Raw genomic sequence first — 18,343 nt, forward strand, 5'->3', positions numbered from 1 at the left:
TCCAGACTTCACAGCTCATTCTCTGTCTCCATCAGAACTGTCCGCATGAGACGTGGTGGCTCGTTTGTGCTTCGAGCTCCCAGCCAAACTCGTGTTTGTCAAAGTCCTCCTTGCTGATCTTTCCCTTCTTGAGTTTCGTCAGCAGACTCGTTTCATTTAAAATCTCGTTGAGGTCTTCACCTTCACCGTCTGAACCCTGCAGCCACACAAAAGTTTAGTAACATTTTATATAGAGTGCATTTAACTTGCTCGATCTGGAATTAGTACCAAAGATTAATACAAACATTGAAGTACCTCATCCAGTTTTCTTTTGGCTGCTATTTTTTTTGTTCTTCTGTTTAGACCAGGATTTGTTCTTGACAAAGTTTTTTCTCGTTGAGAAAAGTCTTTCTCTCTCTGCTGTGCTAGCATTTTCTGTCTCTGTTTCTCACGGTTTTTATCTTAATAATGGATGGTGTCTGTGTCCGTGATCTCCTCTTTGAAGTCAGGGAAAGTCTTTTCTCTCAGTTCAGGCTTTTTGGGCAAACGGATGAGGGCAAAACCACGAGCCAGATCAGCAAAATCCAGATCTGTGCAAGGTCTATAGGTTAAAACAATTAGACATGCTTTTTTGGGAAAGGTTTAAAAGAAAGTTCCGATAAGAAACTCCTATTTAAAAAATCCTAAATGGTGGGAAATCCACGTGTCACTCACCTTTAATGCAAAATATCAGGCTTCACTTGTGTTTGTCTCGTGTCTGGACACACGAAACAAAGGCTTTCTTGCCTTTCTCAAATACTGCTTTTTCTCTAAGAGCCATTGTCTTCTACATAACAGTAGTAAACCTATATAACAGAAGTAAACCTAAATGGAATTCTGGATAAAATATGATTCAAACATCATATGAGCAATCAGTTTTACTGTTCTTGTATCTTCACAAATGTTCTGGTTACCCTGCGCTGCTAGGCGGGTCATACTGAAGAACCCAGTTCACTTCTGGTATGTCAATACCTCTCGCCATGACATATGTGCACATAAGAACCCCACTGCACAGGGAGAACATACATGATGGAATAATTATTCAAGTCTTTAATCTGTCACACAGTTATGCATGCTACAGAGGCAGTGGAGTTCTTTTCTGCAGGTCAGCTGCAGTTTAAATTTTGAACTCTGAAAAATATGTTCTAACAAAAAACAAGAGAATAAAGTTAAAAGAATATAAGAATAAAGCAGCAAAATGAGAAAAAATGTGAAGTAAAAAAATTAAGTTAAAAGAGAATAAGGTTAAAATATTATAAGAATTAAGAAATAAAATTAGAATAACTTTAAGGTTTAAAAATAAAGTTAAAAGAGAATAATGTTATAAGATTATGAGAATAAAGAAATAAAATGTCAGAATTTGAAGTTAAAAAATAAAGTTAACAGAGATTAACATAAAAAGATTATAAGAATAAAGAAACAAAACTAAAATAATTTTGAAGTTTAAAAGTAGTTAAAAATATTTTTTTTAAAGAATATAAGATTAAAGAAATAAAATTAGAAAAATTTAAAGTTTATAAAATAAAGTTAAAAGAGTATAAGGACAAAGAAATAAAATGAGAAACAATTAGAAGTTATAAAAATAAAATGAAAAGAGATTGACGTTAAAAAGTTTATAAGAATAAAGAAATAAAATTAGAAACATTTTAAGTTGAAAAAATATAAGATATAAAATTAGAATAATAATAAAAGGTTAAATGTAGTTTCTAGAGAAAACTAAGAAAAATAAATTTAAAAGAATATAAGATTAAAAAAATAAAATAATTTATTATATGATATTGTTACACAGCTCTCTGGAATACTCGATTCTGATTGGTCAATGGCGCCATCTAGTGGTCCAATATTTCTGAGTAACAACCGCACATCCACATATCAGACCGCTCATCCGGGAATTGCGAACCATCTTTCCTGCTTATTGTATCACAATTAAGCTAATAAAATAATTTCAACTCAACCTGATGTTTCAAGTGTATTTATTTGGCAAGTAGTCTTGTAATAAGCTGGATAATGAGTCAGACGTTCATTAATTACAAAATAAACACCAACAGAACTCCGACGCAAACCGGAGGTGGATTTCAGCTTTTCAGTGATTTATTTCTTCTCACATAATTAATTAATTTAAAAGCAAATCAATATTTAATGTTCATGTACTGTATTAATTTATTTGCGCTTTTAAGTTCTCGTGGTCGCGTAGTGATTCGCCTCAGTCCGGGTGGCGGAGGATGAATCCCAGCTGCCTCCGCGTCTGAGACCGCCAACCCACGCATCTTATCACGTGGCTTGTTGAGCGCATTGACACGGCGACATAGCGCGTGTGGAGGCTTCACGCCATCCACCGCGGCATCCACGCCCAATTCACCACGTGCCCCACCGAGCTAACCACATTATAGCGACCACGAGGAGTTTACCCCATGTGACTCTACCCTCCCTAGCAACCGGGCCAATTTGGTTGCTTAGGAGACCTGGCTGGAATCACTCACCACGCCCTGGGATTCAAACTAGCAAACTAGCGAACTCCAGGGGTGGTAGCCAACGTCTTTTACCACTGAGCTACCCAGGACCCTGTTATGTTAATTATTAAGCCAATATAAATAAAGGATAACACCAGTTCTGACATGATGCAAACAGACAGTAGGTAGACTGCTGATTATGCACAATAGATTTGCATATCATCAGGGGAATATTTACTGAACCAATAAAACCCTGTAAAAACGCAGGACAGTATAGCCTACCTTTTCAAGCGTATTCTCCAAATATTCCATAATATGCATAATATATCGTAATTAGGGAGGAAAAGAACAACAATTAACTTATTTTGCTTGTATGGACACATGCAATTATGAATAATGAGGCATAAATCCGAACTCCGAAAGTAGTATAAAGTTTCTTAATTTTAAAGTGCACGCTTGTTTCCTCAGTCACGCGCCCGGCATCTGTTGCGAGAGTGCGCGTGTAATCTAAGATGGCCTCTGTAACACACTGGGTATCATTAGTCATTATAATTGATTATTAAATTTTGTAAATGATGCATTGAAGTTTCAGCATAATAATGATGCATTTTACACCCCTTCATGCTGTAATTAAGCATAAAAAGTCATTTTATTTAGGTGTGCAAGCTTACGTTTAGGGTGGCAGTTGCACACCCTGGCACACCCGTGGCTATGCCACAAACATGTATATAAAGGTTCTTAGTAGAGGTCGACTGATATATCAGTTTTGACAGTTAATCAGCACCGATAACAGATTTCTGGAACTATCGGTTATCTGCAAAAATCCACATGGATAGTTTTTCCCTGTTGCGTCCGGTGCTGGAGCGGCTGGGAAGGGTCCGCTTTTGTTATACAGTATCAGAGCGGCACTTCACTGATGCCTTGTGGTGTTTGTTTTGACACGTGAGACTACACTCTGCATGGAGCGGAACACTTCAGATGCAGATATAAAACATCAACAATGAAAAGGTATGTATACAGTACACATTTTCATATCATTATAAAGTAATGAATTTGTTGACTAGATGCTGCATTAGTAGAGAACAGCAGTATATTTGCCGACAAGGCTGAGTGGATGCTGACATTAAAGCTAACCTCAAGCGGTTAGAACAATGTGACAAATATACACGCAAGTCTTACCCAAATGTATAAATGTCACGATTGTTACCATCTATTACCATCTATTTGCATTAGTTTATATCCAGCTGGTCATGTTTATGCATTCGTTAGCCAGCTGAGTTGCACATTTAAAGCTAGTGACGTCAGAAAGCAAATTAATATCTTCATGTAGCCGAGAGAAACGTATAAACAAATCAGAAACACATCTGATTTCAATTACATTTTTTTACCCTCACTGTAAAATGATGACTTCAGATCAATCACATTGCTCTAAAAAAGGCTAGACAGAGCGCAACAAATACAGTTAAACAGAAAGCAGGTGTCTCAATATGCTTTTAAAGTTCTTTTTAATTAGACACATCATCTAAAAAACAGCACTTCTGCACGAGACGCCGAATAAACAAAAACAAAGGCAAACAAAGATGTTCGTCTAGTGCGCATTTACATAGAAAAACAAATGGATGGTTGCAAAAGCGTTCGGTGTGAACAGCCCCTTACAGTTGGTGGAGGTGTTTTGGTCATTGCGTCTTGCTCTCTTATTAGCATTTCTCAGATTAAGCAGTGAGTTGTTTAAATGCTTTGTCAGGAAAGATGTTCAACTTGGAAATGTGTGTCTCAAGATCCTCACATTCGGTTTCAGTCTGTTGTGTTTCGTCTGATTGAACAGCCTCTGACCTGTGCTCATATTCTGAGCCACCTGAGTACCACTGCTATTTGTGAATATTGCTACTCTACATACAACTGTACTGAATAAAAAACGATGTGGTATTTCGCTGTTATTATGAAGCTTGATTCTGGAGTAGTAGGAATCAGTGCAAGTGTAACACCATGTGAACTGTCTATTGAAGCGTTTCCCCCCTCATTTTACTTTTGACTTAACATTTGAGAATATGGACTGACTAAAACTTTTATTTATTTATTTTATGCACATTAGTTGAAAATAAAATGCTCTTTTTTTTAACAGCCAGTATAGAAATGTTCTATGCAATAATATAACAGGTGCTGAATGGTTTATATCAGTGTTTCTCAACTGGTGGGTCGCAGGTCTTTTCAGACTGCAGGGAAAGAACAATGCAATGGTTCTCCTGTTGAAGATTTTTCGGCGGCTGCCCAAGTGATAGAGATTATTTAATGATAATACAATGTTTAATGAAGAGATTTAAAGATAATCTCGCATTCAGTTAAAGGCTTCTCATCTGCACTTTTGCACGAATGTAACGTTACCAGCTCGTGCTAATGATCTGCTCTGCTCTCTGACGCGCATGCGCAACAACCGGGCTTCCCTCCATATTGCGGCGCGCTGTCCTCAAAACTGATGAGACCCATTTCAATTCTAGTGAGACTTTTCTAGTTTAAAGCGTTACGGAGGAAGTCAAGTCAAACCCATCAAACAGTAGGCAGCCCTGACATGCCAAACAGCACTGAAAAGGAAAAGAGCAACTGTGCTATGCGCTAAAAAATAAAATAAAATCATTACACATCATCACCTTTTGTATTATGAAATGAGAAGTCAGAGGGAAAATGGCAGTTGAGTGAATCCAACCTATGCAAATATACTTAGTAAATGTGATGAAAAAAAAATTCCTAACTATTATTTTTTATGTTTGGGAAGTTTGGCTGATTGACATTGTAGAAAAACGTTGTCAAAAATGGTTAAAACCAGCCAAAAGCATTATTTGCCTGTAGTACCTCCCCTCAAGAACAAGAGACTAATGTGATTTCTGATGTGCATTGATCACATCATCTGGGGGATGATCAGTACCTCGCCTCAAAACCCATATCCAGCAATCTGTCTGCTTCATCCAGAACTAGAACATCTAGACACTTCACAGCAGTGGGATGATCAAGACCATCTGCCTTCCTCCTGAACATATCCTCCAATCGACCGGGCGTCGCAATCACAGTATTGGCTCTGTGAAGTGCACAGAACAATGTATTTTGCTTATATTTTTCTCTGATTGAATAACAGTGACGTGACTTGGATCCTGTGTCTTGAATACTCACCCCTGATCCGTAAACTTCTCCACATCTTCAGTGGGGTTGCTGCCACAAATTAACACAATCTGCCTGCAAGAGACACACATTTAATTTGAGTTACAATCTGAAAACCATCATATGGCAGTGGATGTTATGTGTCCTTCCATCAACCTGAATTGAGGAAACCCCCGGAGAAATCGGCCCATAACTTCACTGATCTGCAGCACCAGTTCACGGGTGGACGTTATGATCAATGCGCCAACTTGAGAATACAGTAATACAGATATACAAACAACAAATTACAAGCTTCAAAAGTTTAGACAGACATACAGGATAGACAGACAGGATATATAGACAGACAGAGAGACAGCATAGATGGACAGACAGACAGACAGACAGACAGATATAGATATAGTATAGACACACAAAAAGACAGACAGAATAGATAACGATTCTGACCTGCATCTTTTTTTTAACTTCTCTTCTCGCTTGAGGAGAATTTCTAAGACAGGAATCACAAAGGCCAGAGTTTTTCCACTGCCAGTAACCTGCAAATTAATTAATGGGTTTTATATCCATAATATACAGTTGTGGCAAAAAATATTGGCACCCTTGGTAAATATGATCAAAGGCTGTGAAAAAAATAAATCTGCATTGTTTATCCTTTTGATCGTTCATTAAAATAAATCACAAAAATCTAACCTTTAATTGAAGTAAAACAATTGAAACAGGGGAAATATCTCATTATTAAATAAATATTTTTCTCCAAAATGCATTGGCCACAATAATTGGCACCCTTTTATTCAATACTTTTTGCAACCCCCCTTTGCCAAGATAACAGCTCTGAGTCTTCTCTTATAATGAGGTTGGAGAACACCTGGCAAGGGATCTAAGATCATTCCTCCATACAGAATCTCTCCAGATCCTTCAAATTCAGAGGTCTATGTTGGTAGACTCTCCTCTACAGTTCACCTCAAAAATGTTCTATGTGGTTCAGGACAGGTGAATGGGATGGCCATGGTAGAACCTTGATTTTGTGGTCAGTGAACCATTTTTGTGTTGATTTTGATGTTTGTTTGGATTATTGTCCTGCTGAAAGATCCAACCAGAGCCCTTTGTAACCTTTCTGGCAGTGGCAGACATGTTTTGATTTTTTATTTGCTGGTATATGATAGAGTCCATGATGCCATGTATCCAAACAAGATGTCCAGGACCTCTGGCAGAAAAACAGCCCCACAAGATTCAAGATGCAGCACCACATTTAACCGTGGGCATTGGATACTTCTTCATCTCTGTGTGTGCCAAACCTATCTCTTGTGTTTACTGCCAAAAGCTCTTTTTTTGTTTTATCTGACCATAGAACCCGGTCGCATTTGAAGTTCCAGGAGTGTCTGACAAACTGAAGATGCTTGAGTTTGTTGTTGGATGAGAGCAGAGGCTTTTTATCTTGAAACCCTCTCAAACAACCTGTGGTGATGTAGGTGATGTCTGATATATATATATATTTTTTAGACTTTCTGACCCCAAGACCCAACTAATTTCTGCAATTCTCCAGCTGTGATCCTTGGAGATTCTTTGGCCACATGAACCATCCTCCTCACTGTGCGTGGAGACAATATAGACACACGTCCTTTTCCAGGCTGATTCTTAAGATCTCCAGTTGATTGGCACTTCTTAATTATTGCCCTGATGGTTGAAATGGGTATTTTTAATGCTTTGGCTATTTTCTTACAGCCACTTCCCATTTTTGCCACACATTCTTTAGTCTAACCCACTGTGATTGATGATTAAGGGAATTTTGCCTGTGTGTTACCTCATATTTATACCCCTGTGAAACAGGAAGTCATGGCTGAACAATTTCGTGTTCCTAGTCACCCAGGTGCACTAAAAAATTTAAAATATGAATGGGAATATACTTCAGATATATTTTACTCAAAAGAATTTCTAAGGGTGCCAATAATTGTGTTTTGGAGAAAAATATTTAATAATGAGATATTTCCCTTGTTTCAATTGTTTTACTTCAATTAAATGTTAGATTTTTGTGAATTTTTTAATGAATGAATGATAAGGATAAACAATGCAGATTTTTTTCACAGCTTTCTTTGCTGATATTTACCAAGGGTGCCAATATTTTTGGCCAACACTGTATTCTGCATGACAACTTTCATATGATAATAGACACAAATATTACAATTCTCACCGCCTCAGCAGCTACATCTTTATTTCTCATAAAAAGAAGGACGCAGGCAGATTAGAAATGAGACAACTGGTTAATAATCAGCTAATAAACTGGTAAATAACCATTAAGAGTAACAGTGCAGAATATGAACCATATAGATACCTGAACCATATATGTAAATTACAGCTCTGTACGAGTCTGTAATACATTGTCATGAAGTTTCACAGGCCGATTGTCCCATTTATCATCGTTGATGTTTTCCATAGTTTATAATTTTGATAGAGTCTAATACAGTCTAATAAACAGGTACTACGTGACGTTCGCGGGTTTTTTTTCCAAATCCGCTTTCTGGATTATAATTTACACCTGACTAATTGCACTGAGAAACTCCAAGTGAACATATATATTAAAAAAAAATAACACCCCCCCCCCCCAAAAAAAACCCGGTGAATTGTTAAAACAATAACAGAAAAACATATGTGAATAAAGCATACTTGGCAAATCAGTGGGGTGGGGGAGGGGTCATGATATGATTTTAATCTTTTTAAGGTATAAAATTTCAATTGAGCAACTGTGGAGTGCCATCCTCTTGCGTTTCTTATTCTAAATATTTATACACAAAATAATTGAAAACCAGGTCACTGAGTTTCTCATTAAAATAATGTACATTTGCAAAACTAGTGCTACAAGCATGAAAAAAATAAATAAATAAAAACAAAAGGACATTTTAAGAACATGTTTTATGTTTATTAAACCAAACCCATTTAACAAAGCTAGTCATGAAACTTCAGAAGTTTACATTTGTATCAGTTTCCTAGTAGTCTTAGCCGAACAATTTTGCATTCTCATCAATATAAGAATTGGTTTAGACAACAAAAATTGTACAAATCTACATAAAGTACCCCCCATGTGAAGAAACTGCAGATAAGGAAAAACCGGGCCAGAACTATCCCACCTAAACATTTAAAAACACACCAGAAAATCTGCAAAAAGTAAATAAGCAGTCATTTTACCGCCTTACCAGCATCAGGTTTAATTATGTGCCATGGAGTCTGTTGGCATAACTAACTGTAATAATAAGCGGTGATATGAAATGTGCTCGCTGTGACATTCCTCGACATTTCTTTATAATACATCAGTGAGTGCTGACTTTCCATTTCCATTGACAACATTGTTCATGTCATGGTTTAATTCCATCACGCAATCCTAAACCATGTTGCATGTTCTTTCATTTATGGCAACACCAAAACATCATTTTTACTTCATTCTTGTAATGCGCACTTGTAACAGTACCGGAGGTAACCCCCTCCACAAAGCCATAAATAAAAATGATGCTCCTTCAAATTAAATTTTACAGAAGTTGGGCTAAAACAAAATCAAAGATTTTATAAATCATAACTGAAATTCCACCTTTTACCCAAAATCAAACATAGAAGCGATCTACAATTGGGGCAAATAAAAACAAAAACATAAAAATAACAACTGACGGACTAGAGAACGACCAGGTTCTTCCGATTCTCTGCTGAATTGGATGTCCAGTTTGTAAAACTGGTAAATCACGACTCAATGTGGTTGTGTAGTTGAACACAGACGGGATGTTATACGACTCGTCGCACTTCAAAGAATCTCTTCAGGTAGTAAATCTGTCCGAGGGTCATGGCCACCAGCACCAGAGCTTCAAAGAACGACCACAGCACCACCCTGCTGTTTGTGTTGTCATTGACTAGAAGAGAGAGAAAATTAAACCTTTAAATGAGACAGATTTCTTCAATGTTTGCTAAACAAAGATCTTACCTGAAAATGAATCAGAGGCTATTTAAACATGCATAGCTTAACAACTAGTTTGAATTGTTCATAAACTAGAGATAGACCGATATATCGGTTTTACCGATTAATCAGTGCCGATAGTTGCTTTTTGGAACTATCGGTTATTGGCAAGAAAATCTATGCTGATACGTTTTTTATCATTCGTCCGTGTTCCTCTGTGGCAGGTGCTGAATGATTCTACAGTACAACAGCGGCCTCAACAGGTGAAATAAAAACAATAACATGAAGATTTTCTTTATCGAAATCTTTTATCATTGACAAAATTCATCCATATTTTTATCCTCACTTCAGTGCATAAAGTGTTCTATATTGAAGCGAGAGCATGCAAAGGAAAATAAGACTGGAAACTTTCCTCGTCAACACATGCATCGTGTCTCCCAATTCATATCTTGTGAATAATAATAAACCTTATTCCTTATTAAACCTCATCTGGTGAAAAAAAAAAACAAACAAAAAAAAAGTCAAAGTAGTACACAAAAAAATCGTACAAACGCTTTTACGCATTTTAAAGATATGAGCAATCAAACATAGTTGCCCTGTTTGTTTTTTTTTTGTGCCACCTGTGTATGTACAGTATGCATGTATATAAAGTGTGTGTGTGTATACACACACACACAGTATATGTATGTATGTGTATGTATGTATATATATATATATATATATATATATATATAAAAATTGGGGATTTTATTCATTTTGGACTAGTAGCCTCTGTGTTTGTGTCCATCATAGTAAGGAAAAATTAAGAAATTTTCTAAATATTCTAGAAATCGATTTGAAAAACTAATGGTTGTTATCTGCCTTTCCCACCACATTAGTTATTAGAGTTTTTTTGAACACTTAATTATATGTTGAACATTCAGAATTAATTAAAAAAAGTCTTGACATCATGTAAAAAAAAAAATATATATTTTTTTAAATGAAACCTTGAAAGTTTTTGTTTGATATTTCCAAAATTTTACTATTAATATAGTCTTCACAATAAAGGATATTTTAAAGGTAGTTTGCAAGTTCTGCATCAATAGCAGCACCAAACCGAATTGCAAAAACATGTTTCAAACACTCCCTCCCTGTGTTATAATCCCCGAAGGTCGGTTGGGCACAAGATCAGCGTTTAATAACTTACTTGCACGGTGTATTCTCTCTCGAACCTCCATGTACTCCTGCTCATGTTTGACCGCCGTCATGGCAACCGCCAGCTCGTTAATCATCTCCTCAAGCTTATTCTGATGTGCTGAAAATAAGTGAATACACATTTAATCATGGGGTTTGTATTAACACAAGCATTATTGTTAAAGCAGCACGCAAATAATCACACCATAACAATTATCATGAACAGCAAATTATGTATCGGTTAAGAACTTCGAACGCTTCATATCTACATGCAAGAGTTCACACGCCACAAACAAGTTTGCTTTAGTTTTTGTTTTCAGATTTAGCCATAGTACAGTCTGAACTTTGTGTAAACCAACTTGACAAATCTTTTAAAACACAAATGATCAAAACCAATCATTCAAAAGCCACACCTGATCACATTTGTCTTTCCTTTACCATTCATACATTTGTAACCCTACCTACAATTTACACATGCTACTGCCAGCAGCATATCAGTAAGGGAAATATGCTTGTACACACAGGTGCGAATCAGACAAGTTAGAATAAAGTTTATATGGGTTAAAATGGTCTAATTTTTTACATTCTCTGCCTACCATCCCAGCTGTCACCACCACCTGGATAGGGGAGGACAAAGGCCATGATAGAAAAGTTAAAAGTAAAATGCAAGTTAAATCATAATGAATGTGCTCTACACCTTCACTGTGAAAAACATTATGTTAGAGAAAAGTTTAAATTTAGGACCATTAAGATTTTTGCATTGTGACATCATTTTCAGGACACTGAAATTGCGTATCGCTTCTGGACATTTTACTTAAAATATTCCCCTTATTTTCAATGATTATTCTCATTACCGTAACATAGTATTTTATTTTGACTGTATTACAGTATGAAAAGATGCTGTTTTTTATTTTTATTTTATTAATGCTGCACCACGTACGATTTTGTATTTAAAAATGAACAAATTGCCATTATTGATTGAGTACATCAACAATCAGTGTTCAAAACAATGTCATTACCTTACCCCCATTAACTACTGTAAGCCTATAAAAATGATTTGTAATTTGGCATGAAATCGCTGGTTTATGACGTTCATTCTTGCGCCATTACGTCATGTCCGCACACACTGGAAAGAAGTACCGGCTGTCTCATGTTCTGGCTGGAGAAACCAACTATGCTGTTCAGTCAGACTCACAAAGTTCAGGACAGCATCGTTGCAGTCTAGATGGATGTTTATCTGTTATCCGTTTGGCGGAGTTGTTTACCTGCTATTATGCTTGGATATGTTTTCTGGTAGGGTTGTTGAAGCTTATATTATTTGTCATAATTTTATCAATCGAATACTCATGTGTTAACCGATCGTGATGTATCTACTTCTTGTAATTGTTATATTGCATATTTAAATATTTTTACGTTTAATAATTTTAAGTATAGGGGGCCTGGGTAGCTCAGTGGTAAAAGACGCTGGCTACCACCCCTGGAGTTCGCTAGTTCGAATCCCAGGGTGTGCTGAGTGACTCCAGCCAGGTCTCCTAAGCAACCAAATTGGCCCGGTTGCTAGGGAGGGTAGAGTCACATAGGGTAAACTCCTCATGGTCGCTATAATGTGGTTTGTTCTCGGTGGGGCGTGTGGTGAGTTCAGCACAGATGCCGCAGTGGATGGCGTGAAGCCTCCACACGCACTATGTCTCCGTGGCGATGCGCTCAACAAGCCACGTGATAAGATGCGTGAGTTGATGGTCTCAGATGCGGAGGCAACTGAGATTCGTCCTCTGCCACCCGGATTGAGGTGAGTCACTATGCCACCACGAGGACTTAAAAGCACACTGGGAATTGGGCATTCCAAATTGGGTGAAAAAGGGGAAAAATCCCTCAAAATATATATATAATTTTAAGTATATTTTATCCTCACCATTATTGAATTCTCATTTTATGTATTTAGTTCACAGTGTTATTGTGTGCACTGCATAGACATGCTACTGTAGCAACTGAGGCTGGACAATATAGTATAAAAATAATAAAGTCTTCTATTGGCTCCAGTCATCATCACACACAGGCGATGTCCAGGTAAGCTCAAATTGGGAGATTCATCTTACCTTAAATCCACCAGAAGAGCAGTGCCACAACACGACTGACGTAATGTATTCTTCCGCAAATTGCTTGCAATTTTAACTTTCAAACACAGATGTCGCTAGAGAGCACAAAGTTACGTAGTGCAGCTTTAAAATCAGCAAAAATGACTGATTAAAAATAAACACTTAAATTTAAATTATATTTCATTTTCACATAACGGTAATGAGAATTAGGGGGTAAAATGTGCGTTACTAAAACCAGGCTTCATTTTCACTAAGCAATATATATATATATATATAAAACAGAAAAATAAACTTCCATGATTTTTCCAGTTATTTGCAATTATTAGGTTTACTATATTACTATATATATCTATAACAAAAATTATATACAAGTCATTTAGGTGCGAATAACAAGAAAACTGTATTCTGTCTAAAGACATCATTTATGATGACATTTCCAGACCTGGAAATCACAGTTTTAAAATTCCCCTTATATTTCCAGGTTGTCACCGTGAACGTGAGAATCCTGCATATGGAGCTTAAGAGAGGACACGATGAGAAATAAATCTTCCCAGGAAACTTCAGTTGATGTGCTCACCCTCTGTCTCCATGTCCTGTCCTTTGGGTGCCTCGCCGATGTCAATAGTAAACATCACAATTTTAGGGGTCATGGTGGACATCTTGTTGCTGAAGCAGAACTTGTAGGTTCCATCCATATGAGCGGCCACAGAGTACTTCCCACTTGACTCACGGTCTCCTTTATAGATCTGCTTCCCATCTGGCCCTGTTATCTGTTAAAGACATGCATTAAACATTTACTACACATATGCATTCAAAAAAACATCAATAATGCAGAAACCCACAAACCCAAAAAACAGCATTTATTTGTATTGGTCCCAGTGCTCTGCTCAAGACATGCAATAAACATTATATTTGTTAAAATCTTAGGATCTTACCTTAAACCACCAAGCAATGACCTAGCGACAACCCCAAACACACTAGCAACACCTTAGTGACTCCACACTACTTGCAACTGCCTAGCAAAGCCTTAGAGACCACCCAGAAAATCCTAGCAATCACCTAGTAAAAGCCCTAGCACACTTTTAGTACTTTGTTAATGTGGCTTGAACAATCTCCGATCATGATGTAAGCAAAACACAACCTAATTAACACTTGTTTAACTTAGATCAGTGACTACTGTCTAAAACTGAAATTTTAAAGGGATAGTTCACCCAAAAATGAAAATTCTTTTATTTACTCACCCTCATGCCATCCCAGATGTGTATGACTTACTTTCTTCAGCAGAACACAAACGAAGATTTTTAGAATAATATCTCAGCTCTGTAGGTCCATACAATGCAAGTGAATGGTGACCAGAACTTTGAAGCTCCAAAAAGCACATAATGGCAGCATAAAAGTAATCCATATGCCTCCAGTGGTCAAATCCATATCTTCAGAAGCGATATGATAGGTGTGGGTGAGAAACAGATAAATATTTTTGTCCCTTTTTACAATAAATCTCCACTTTCACTTCCTTTCGATTTTTTGCATTCTTTCATATCGCCACCTACAGGTTGAGGCTGGTCAAAGGAGGAGACTTATAGTAAAAAAGGAATTAAATATTGATCTGTTTCTCAGATGTTATCATGTCGCTTCTGAAGACATGGCTTAAACCACTGGAGTCGTGTGGATTACTTTTATGCTGACTTCATGTGCTTTTTTCAAAATGATGGCCTTCATTCACTTGAATTGTATGGACCTAATCTAAAAATAAATCCTAATTTGTGTTAAAGAAAAAAGACAAATTTACAAATCTGGGATGGCATGACGGTGAGTAAATGATTAGAGAATTTAAATTGTTAGGTTAACTATTCCTTAACTTCTAAAACTAAAATCCAAGCACTAAAACACTCATATGCTGACTGTCAAAGCCGGCATTTTTGGACATGACAGGCGGTCAACAACCATATGGTGTAAACAAAACTGAGATTCCTTAATTTATGAATATCACCTCTTAAATGGAAAGTTTTAGCACTTAATACTAAAATCCAACCATTAATAATCAGCACAAATCACCACGTCACTGTTATTAAAGCAGATCCCAGTTTGAGCAACCATATGGTGGAAGCAGAAACAGAAAAACAAAACACCACACTTACCTTTATCTTAAATAGCAAATATTAAAGAAAGTCTTTATTGGGCCATTTAATATGGAGTTATATTTTGCCACAATTCTGTGCGCACAAAATTATATTTTGAGCGCACAATAAAATGTTCTGCACGCGCAAGATAATATTTTGAGCACGCAAAAATTTATTTGCACGCAAAGTAGGAGAAAGCAAAATTTCAGAATTCTGTGCAAATTCACATTCAATTAAAATGTATTCAAGCGCAAAATAGATTTTCATTTGTGCAAAATGAATTTCTTTGCAAGAAGATACATTGCTTTACAAAACCGAGTTCAAGCGCGTGCAAAAGAACTTTGTGCGCTCAAAATATCATCTTGCGAGTGCAAAATAACTTTTTGTGGGGAAAAAACATTCCTGCACGCACAAGATGATATTTTGAGGGCACAAAAATGTTCTGTACTCAAAATATAACTTTGCGAGTGCAGAATTGTGGCACATATATAAATCCATAATTTAACACCTACAGTTGAAGTCAGAAGTTTACATACACTTAGTCATTAGAACTCATTTTTTAACCACTCCACAGATTTCATATTAGCAAACTGTAGTTTTGGCAAGTCGTTTAGAACATCTACTTTGTGCATTACATGAGTAATTTTTTCAACAATTGTTTACACACCAATTGTTTCACTTTTAATTGACTATATCACAATTCCAGTGGGTCAGAAGTTTACATTACGTTAACTGTGCCTTTAAGCAGCTTGGAAAATTCCAGAAAATGATGTCAAGCCTTTAGGCAATTAGCAAATTAACTTCTGATAAGCTAATTGGAATCAATTGGAGGTGTATTTTAAGGCCTACCTTCAAACTCAGTGCCTCTTTGCTTGACATCATGGGAAAATCAAAAGAAATCAGCCAAGACCTCAGAAAAAAAATTGTGAACCTCCACAAATCTGGTTCATCCTTGGGAGCAATTTCTAAACGCTTGAAGGTACCATGTTCATCTGTACAAACAATAGTACGCAAGTATAAACACCATGGGGCCATGCAGCCATCATACCGCTCAGGAAGGAGACACATTCTGTCTCCTAGAGATGAACGTAGTTTAGTGCAAAAAGTGCAAATCAATCCCAGAACAACAGCAAAGGACCTTGTGAAGATGCTGGAGGAAACAGGTAGACAAGTATCTATATCCACAGTAAAACGAGTCCTATATCGACATAACCTGAAAGGCTGCTCAGCAATGAAGAAGCCACTGCTCCAAAACTGCCATAAAAAAGCCAGACTACAGTTTGCAAGTGCACATGGGGACAAAGATCTTACTTTTTGAAGGAAGTGAAGCATGTGGTGGCAGCATCATGCTGTTGGGATGCTTTGCTGCAGGAGGGACTGGTGCACTTCACAAAATAGATGGCATCATGAGGAAGGAAAATTATGTGGATATATTGAAGCAACATCTCAAGACATCAGCCAGGAAGTTAAAGATCGGTTGCAAATGGGTCTTCCAAATGGACAATGACCCCAAGCATACCTCCAAAGTTGTGGCAAAATGGCTTAAGTACAACAAAGTCAAGGTATTGGAGTGGCCATCACAAAGCCCTGACCTCAATCCGATAGAATATTTGTGGGCAGAACTGAAAAAGCGTTTGTGTGCAAGGAGGTCTACAAACCTGACTCAGTTACACCAGTTCTGTCTGGAGGAATGGAACAAAATTCCAGCAACTTATTGTGAGAAGCTTGTGGAAGGATCCCCAAAACATTTGACCCAAGTTAAACAATTTAAAGGCAATGCTACCAAATACTAACAAAGTGTATGTAAACTTCTGACCCACTGGGAATGTGATGAAAGAAATAAAAGCTGAAAAATCATTCTCTCTACTATTATTTTGACATTTCAAATTCTTAAAATAAAGTAGTGATCCTAACTGACCTAAGACAGGGGATATTTTCTTCAATTAAAATGTCAGGAATTGTGAAAAACTGAGTTTAAATCGATTTGGCTAAAGTGTATGTAAACTTCTGACTTTAATTGTACACTACACTAATAATCACCAAGTCACAGACATTACAACAGCATCTGGGTTTGTGTAAGCAAAGCAGACAAAAACACAACCAAACCACACTTAATACATTCTTTAATTTGTCATTTAACCTCTAAATCTAGAAGATAAGCACTAACAATCACTCTTAGCAGTTAATTCACTTCCGGTTTGATCACCTATCGGGAATGAGCGCGCGACACACACACTCAGATCTTGTTTAGGATCTCAAATGTATTTTAAGTACAAGTATTGATGTTCTAGTGTATTTAAGAGCTAACCTCCACGTCGATGTCCAGAAATCCGCCCTCCGCCACCTCAAACATCAGGCCCATCTTCGTGCCCGAGTTCACGCGCTCATAGAAACACTCCTCCGCGTGCGCGTCGATGCTCACGAAATAACCGGACGCGGTGTAGGACAGCGCGCAGAGCAGCAGCACGAGCTCCGTGAACGTAAACATGTCTAATCCGCGGTATTAATGCAGCTTAAAACCCATAAAACAGCGTTTATATCGCGCTCGACCGATTCATGTAACGCGGAGTAAGGCGGAGATTGACAGTGCTGCTGCTCCACTGATGATGCCACGTCAAGCTTTAGACGGGCCGCGTGCGGGGACAAAAAAATAGAGCGCACTTCGCGATTGCAAAATCTAGTTGGGTTGTTTTGTTTATTGCATTCATGTTGTATGAAAATACAACATTAAAGGCAACTATCAATGAGAATACATGGCATTACAGACTGAAAACAATTTAGAGCAACATGTGCATAGACATAAAAATCATGTATATTTTTTGTAAAGTGTTTATTGAAAATTTATACATTGCATATGCTAGTAATGCAAATTGTGGTTTGCTCTGGAGCAACCTACGAAGCCAAATTCCTTAAAATTGCTACTTGGCCAATACACCTGATTCTTATTGTCATTAAATAGTAATACAAATAATGTGAAATATATGTTAAATGGGTTATGTTGAACCATATTTGTCATACATTAGTCTTCATATTATATACAATTACAATTTTAATTATACAATATATTATAATACAATTTAATAGTCAGCTGACTGACATAACCTGTGGTGTGGTGTGCTATACTCCATCTAAAGCAGTTCTAAACAGCATTTTCATCATTCTTTTAGCATTCTTATGCATGCTGTTTATAAAAATGCATTTGTCACATTGCAGGGGTATTATTATTATTATTATTATTGAACCCCAAATCAATAAAAAATTATTTATGTATTGTATTTTGCATAAACGAGATGAAGCCTATAGGACCATTCATGTGACACTTTCAACAAACACATTTTACTCCCCAATTCTCATTACCGTCACACGGTACATTTTACTTTTACTATTCACATTGCTTTCAATGAT

At 36.9% G+C, this 18,343-nt stretch overlaps 1 protein-coding gene and 1 pseudogene across 1 annotated transcript; both read right to left on the reverse strand.

Moving 5' to 3' along the window:
- Nucleotides 1-15: 15 nt before the first annotated feature.
- On the reverse strand, nucleotides 16-8,362 carry LOC127432255 (ATP-dependent RNA helicase DDX55-like; annotated as a pseudogene).
- Nucleotides 8,363-8,503: 141 nt separating this feature from the next.
- On the reverse strand, nucleotides 8,504-17,570 carry LOC127432623 (transmembrane emp24 domain-containing protein 2). Its single transcript, XM_051683934.1, has 4 exons — nucleotides 17,247-17,570; nucleotides 13,396-13,588; nucleotides 10,736-10,843; nucleotides 8,504-9,505 (listed from the first exon to the last, which is right to left on the reverse strand). The coding sequence occupies exons 1-4, from the start codon at nucleotides 17,424-17,426 to the stop codon at nucleotides 9,381-9,383; spliced, it is 606 nt and encodes a 201-aa protein (XP_051539894.1). The 5' UTR covers nucleotides 17,427-17,570; the 3' UTR covers nucleotides 8,504-9,380.
- Nucleotides 17,571-18,343: the final 773 nt, after the last annotated feature.

The sequence above is a fragment of the Myxocyprinus asiaticus genome, chromosome 42 (assembly GCF_019703515.2).
Source record: "Myxocyprinus asiaticus isolate MX2 ecotype Aquarium Trade chromosome 42, UBuf_Myxa_2, whole genome shotgun sequence".
In the NCBI taxonomy this organism is placed as follows: Eukaryota; Metazoa; Chordata; class Actinopteri; order Cypriniformes; family Catostomidae; genus Myxocyprinus; species Myxocyprinus asiaticus.

What these genes read in the sequence shown, in the direction of transcription:
- LOC127432623 (XM_051683934.1), bottom strand. Translation starts at nt 17,426, where the DNA reads ATGTTTACGTTCACGGAGCTCGTGCTGCTGCTCTGCGCGCTGTCCTAC. An exon ending in ACAGGACATGGAGACAGAGG is followed by an intron (nt 10,844 to 13,395) that starts GTGAGCACATCA and finishes ACTTATTTTCAG; the next exon opens with CACATCAGAATAAGCTTGAG. An exon ending in AGAGAGAATACACCGTGCAA is followed by an intron (nt 9,506 to 10,735) that starts GTAAGTTATTAA and finishes TCTCTCTTCTAG; the next exon opens with TCAATGACAACACAAACAGC.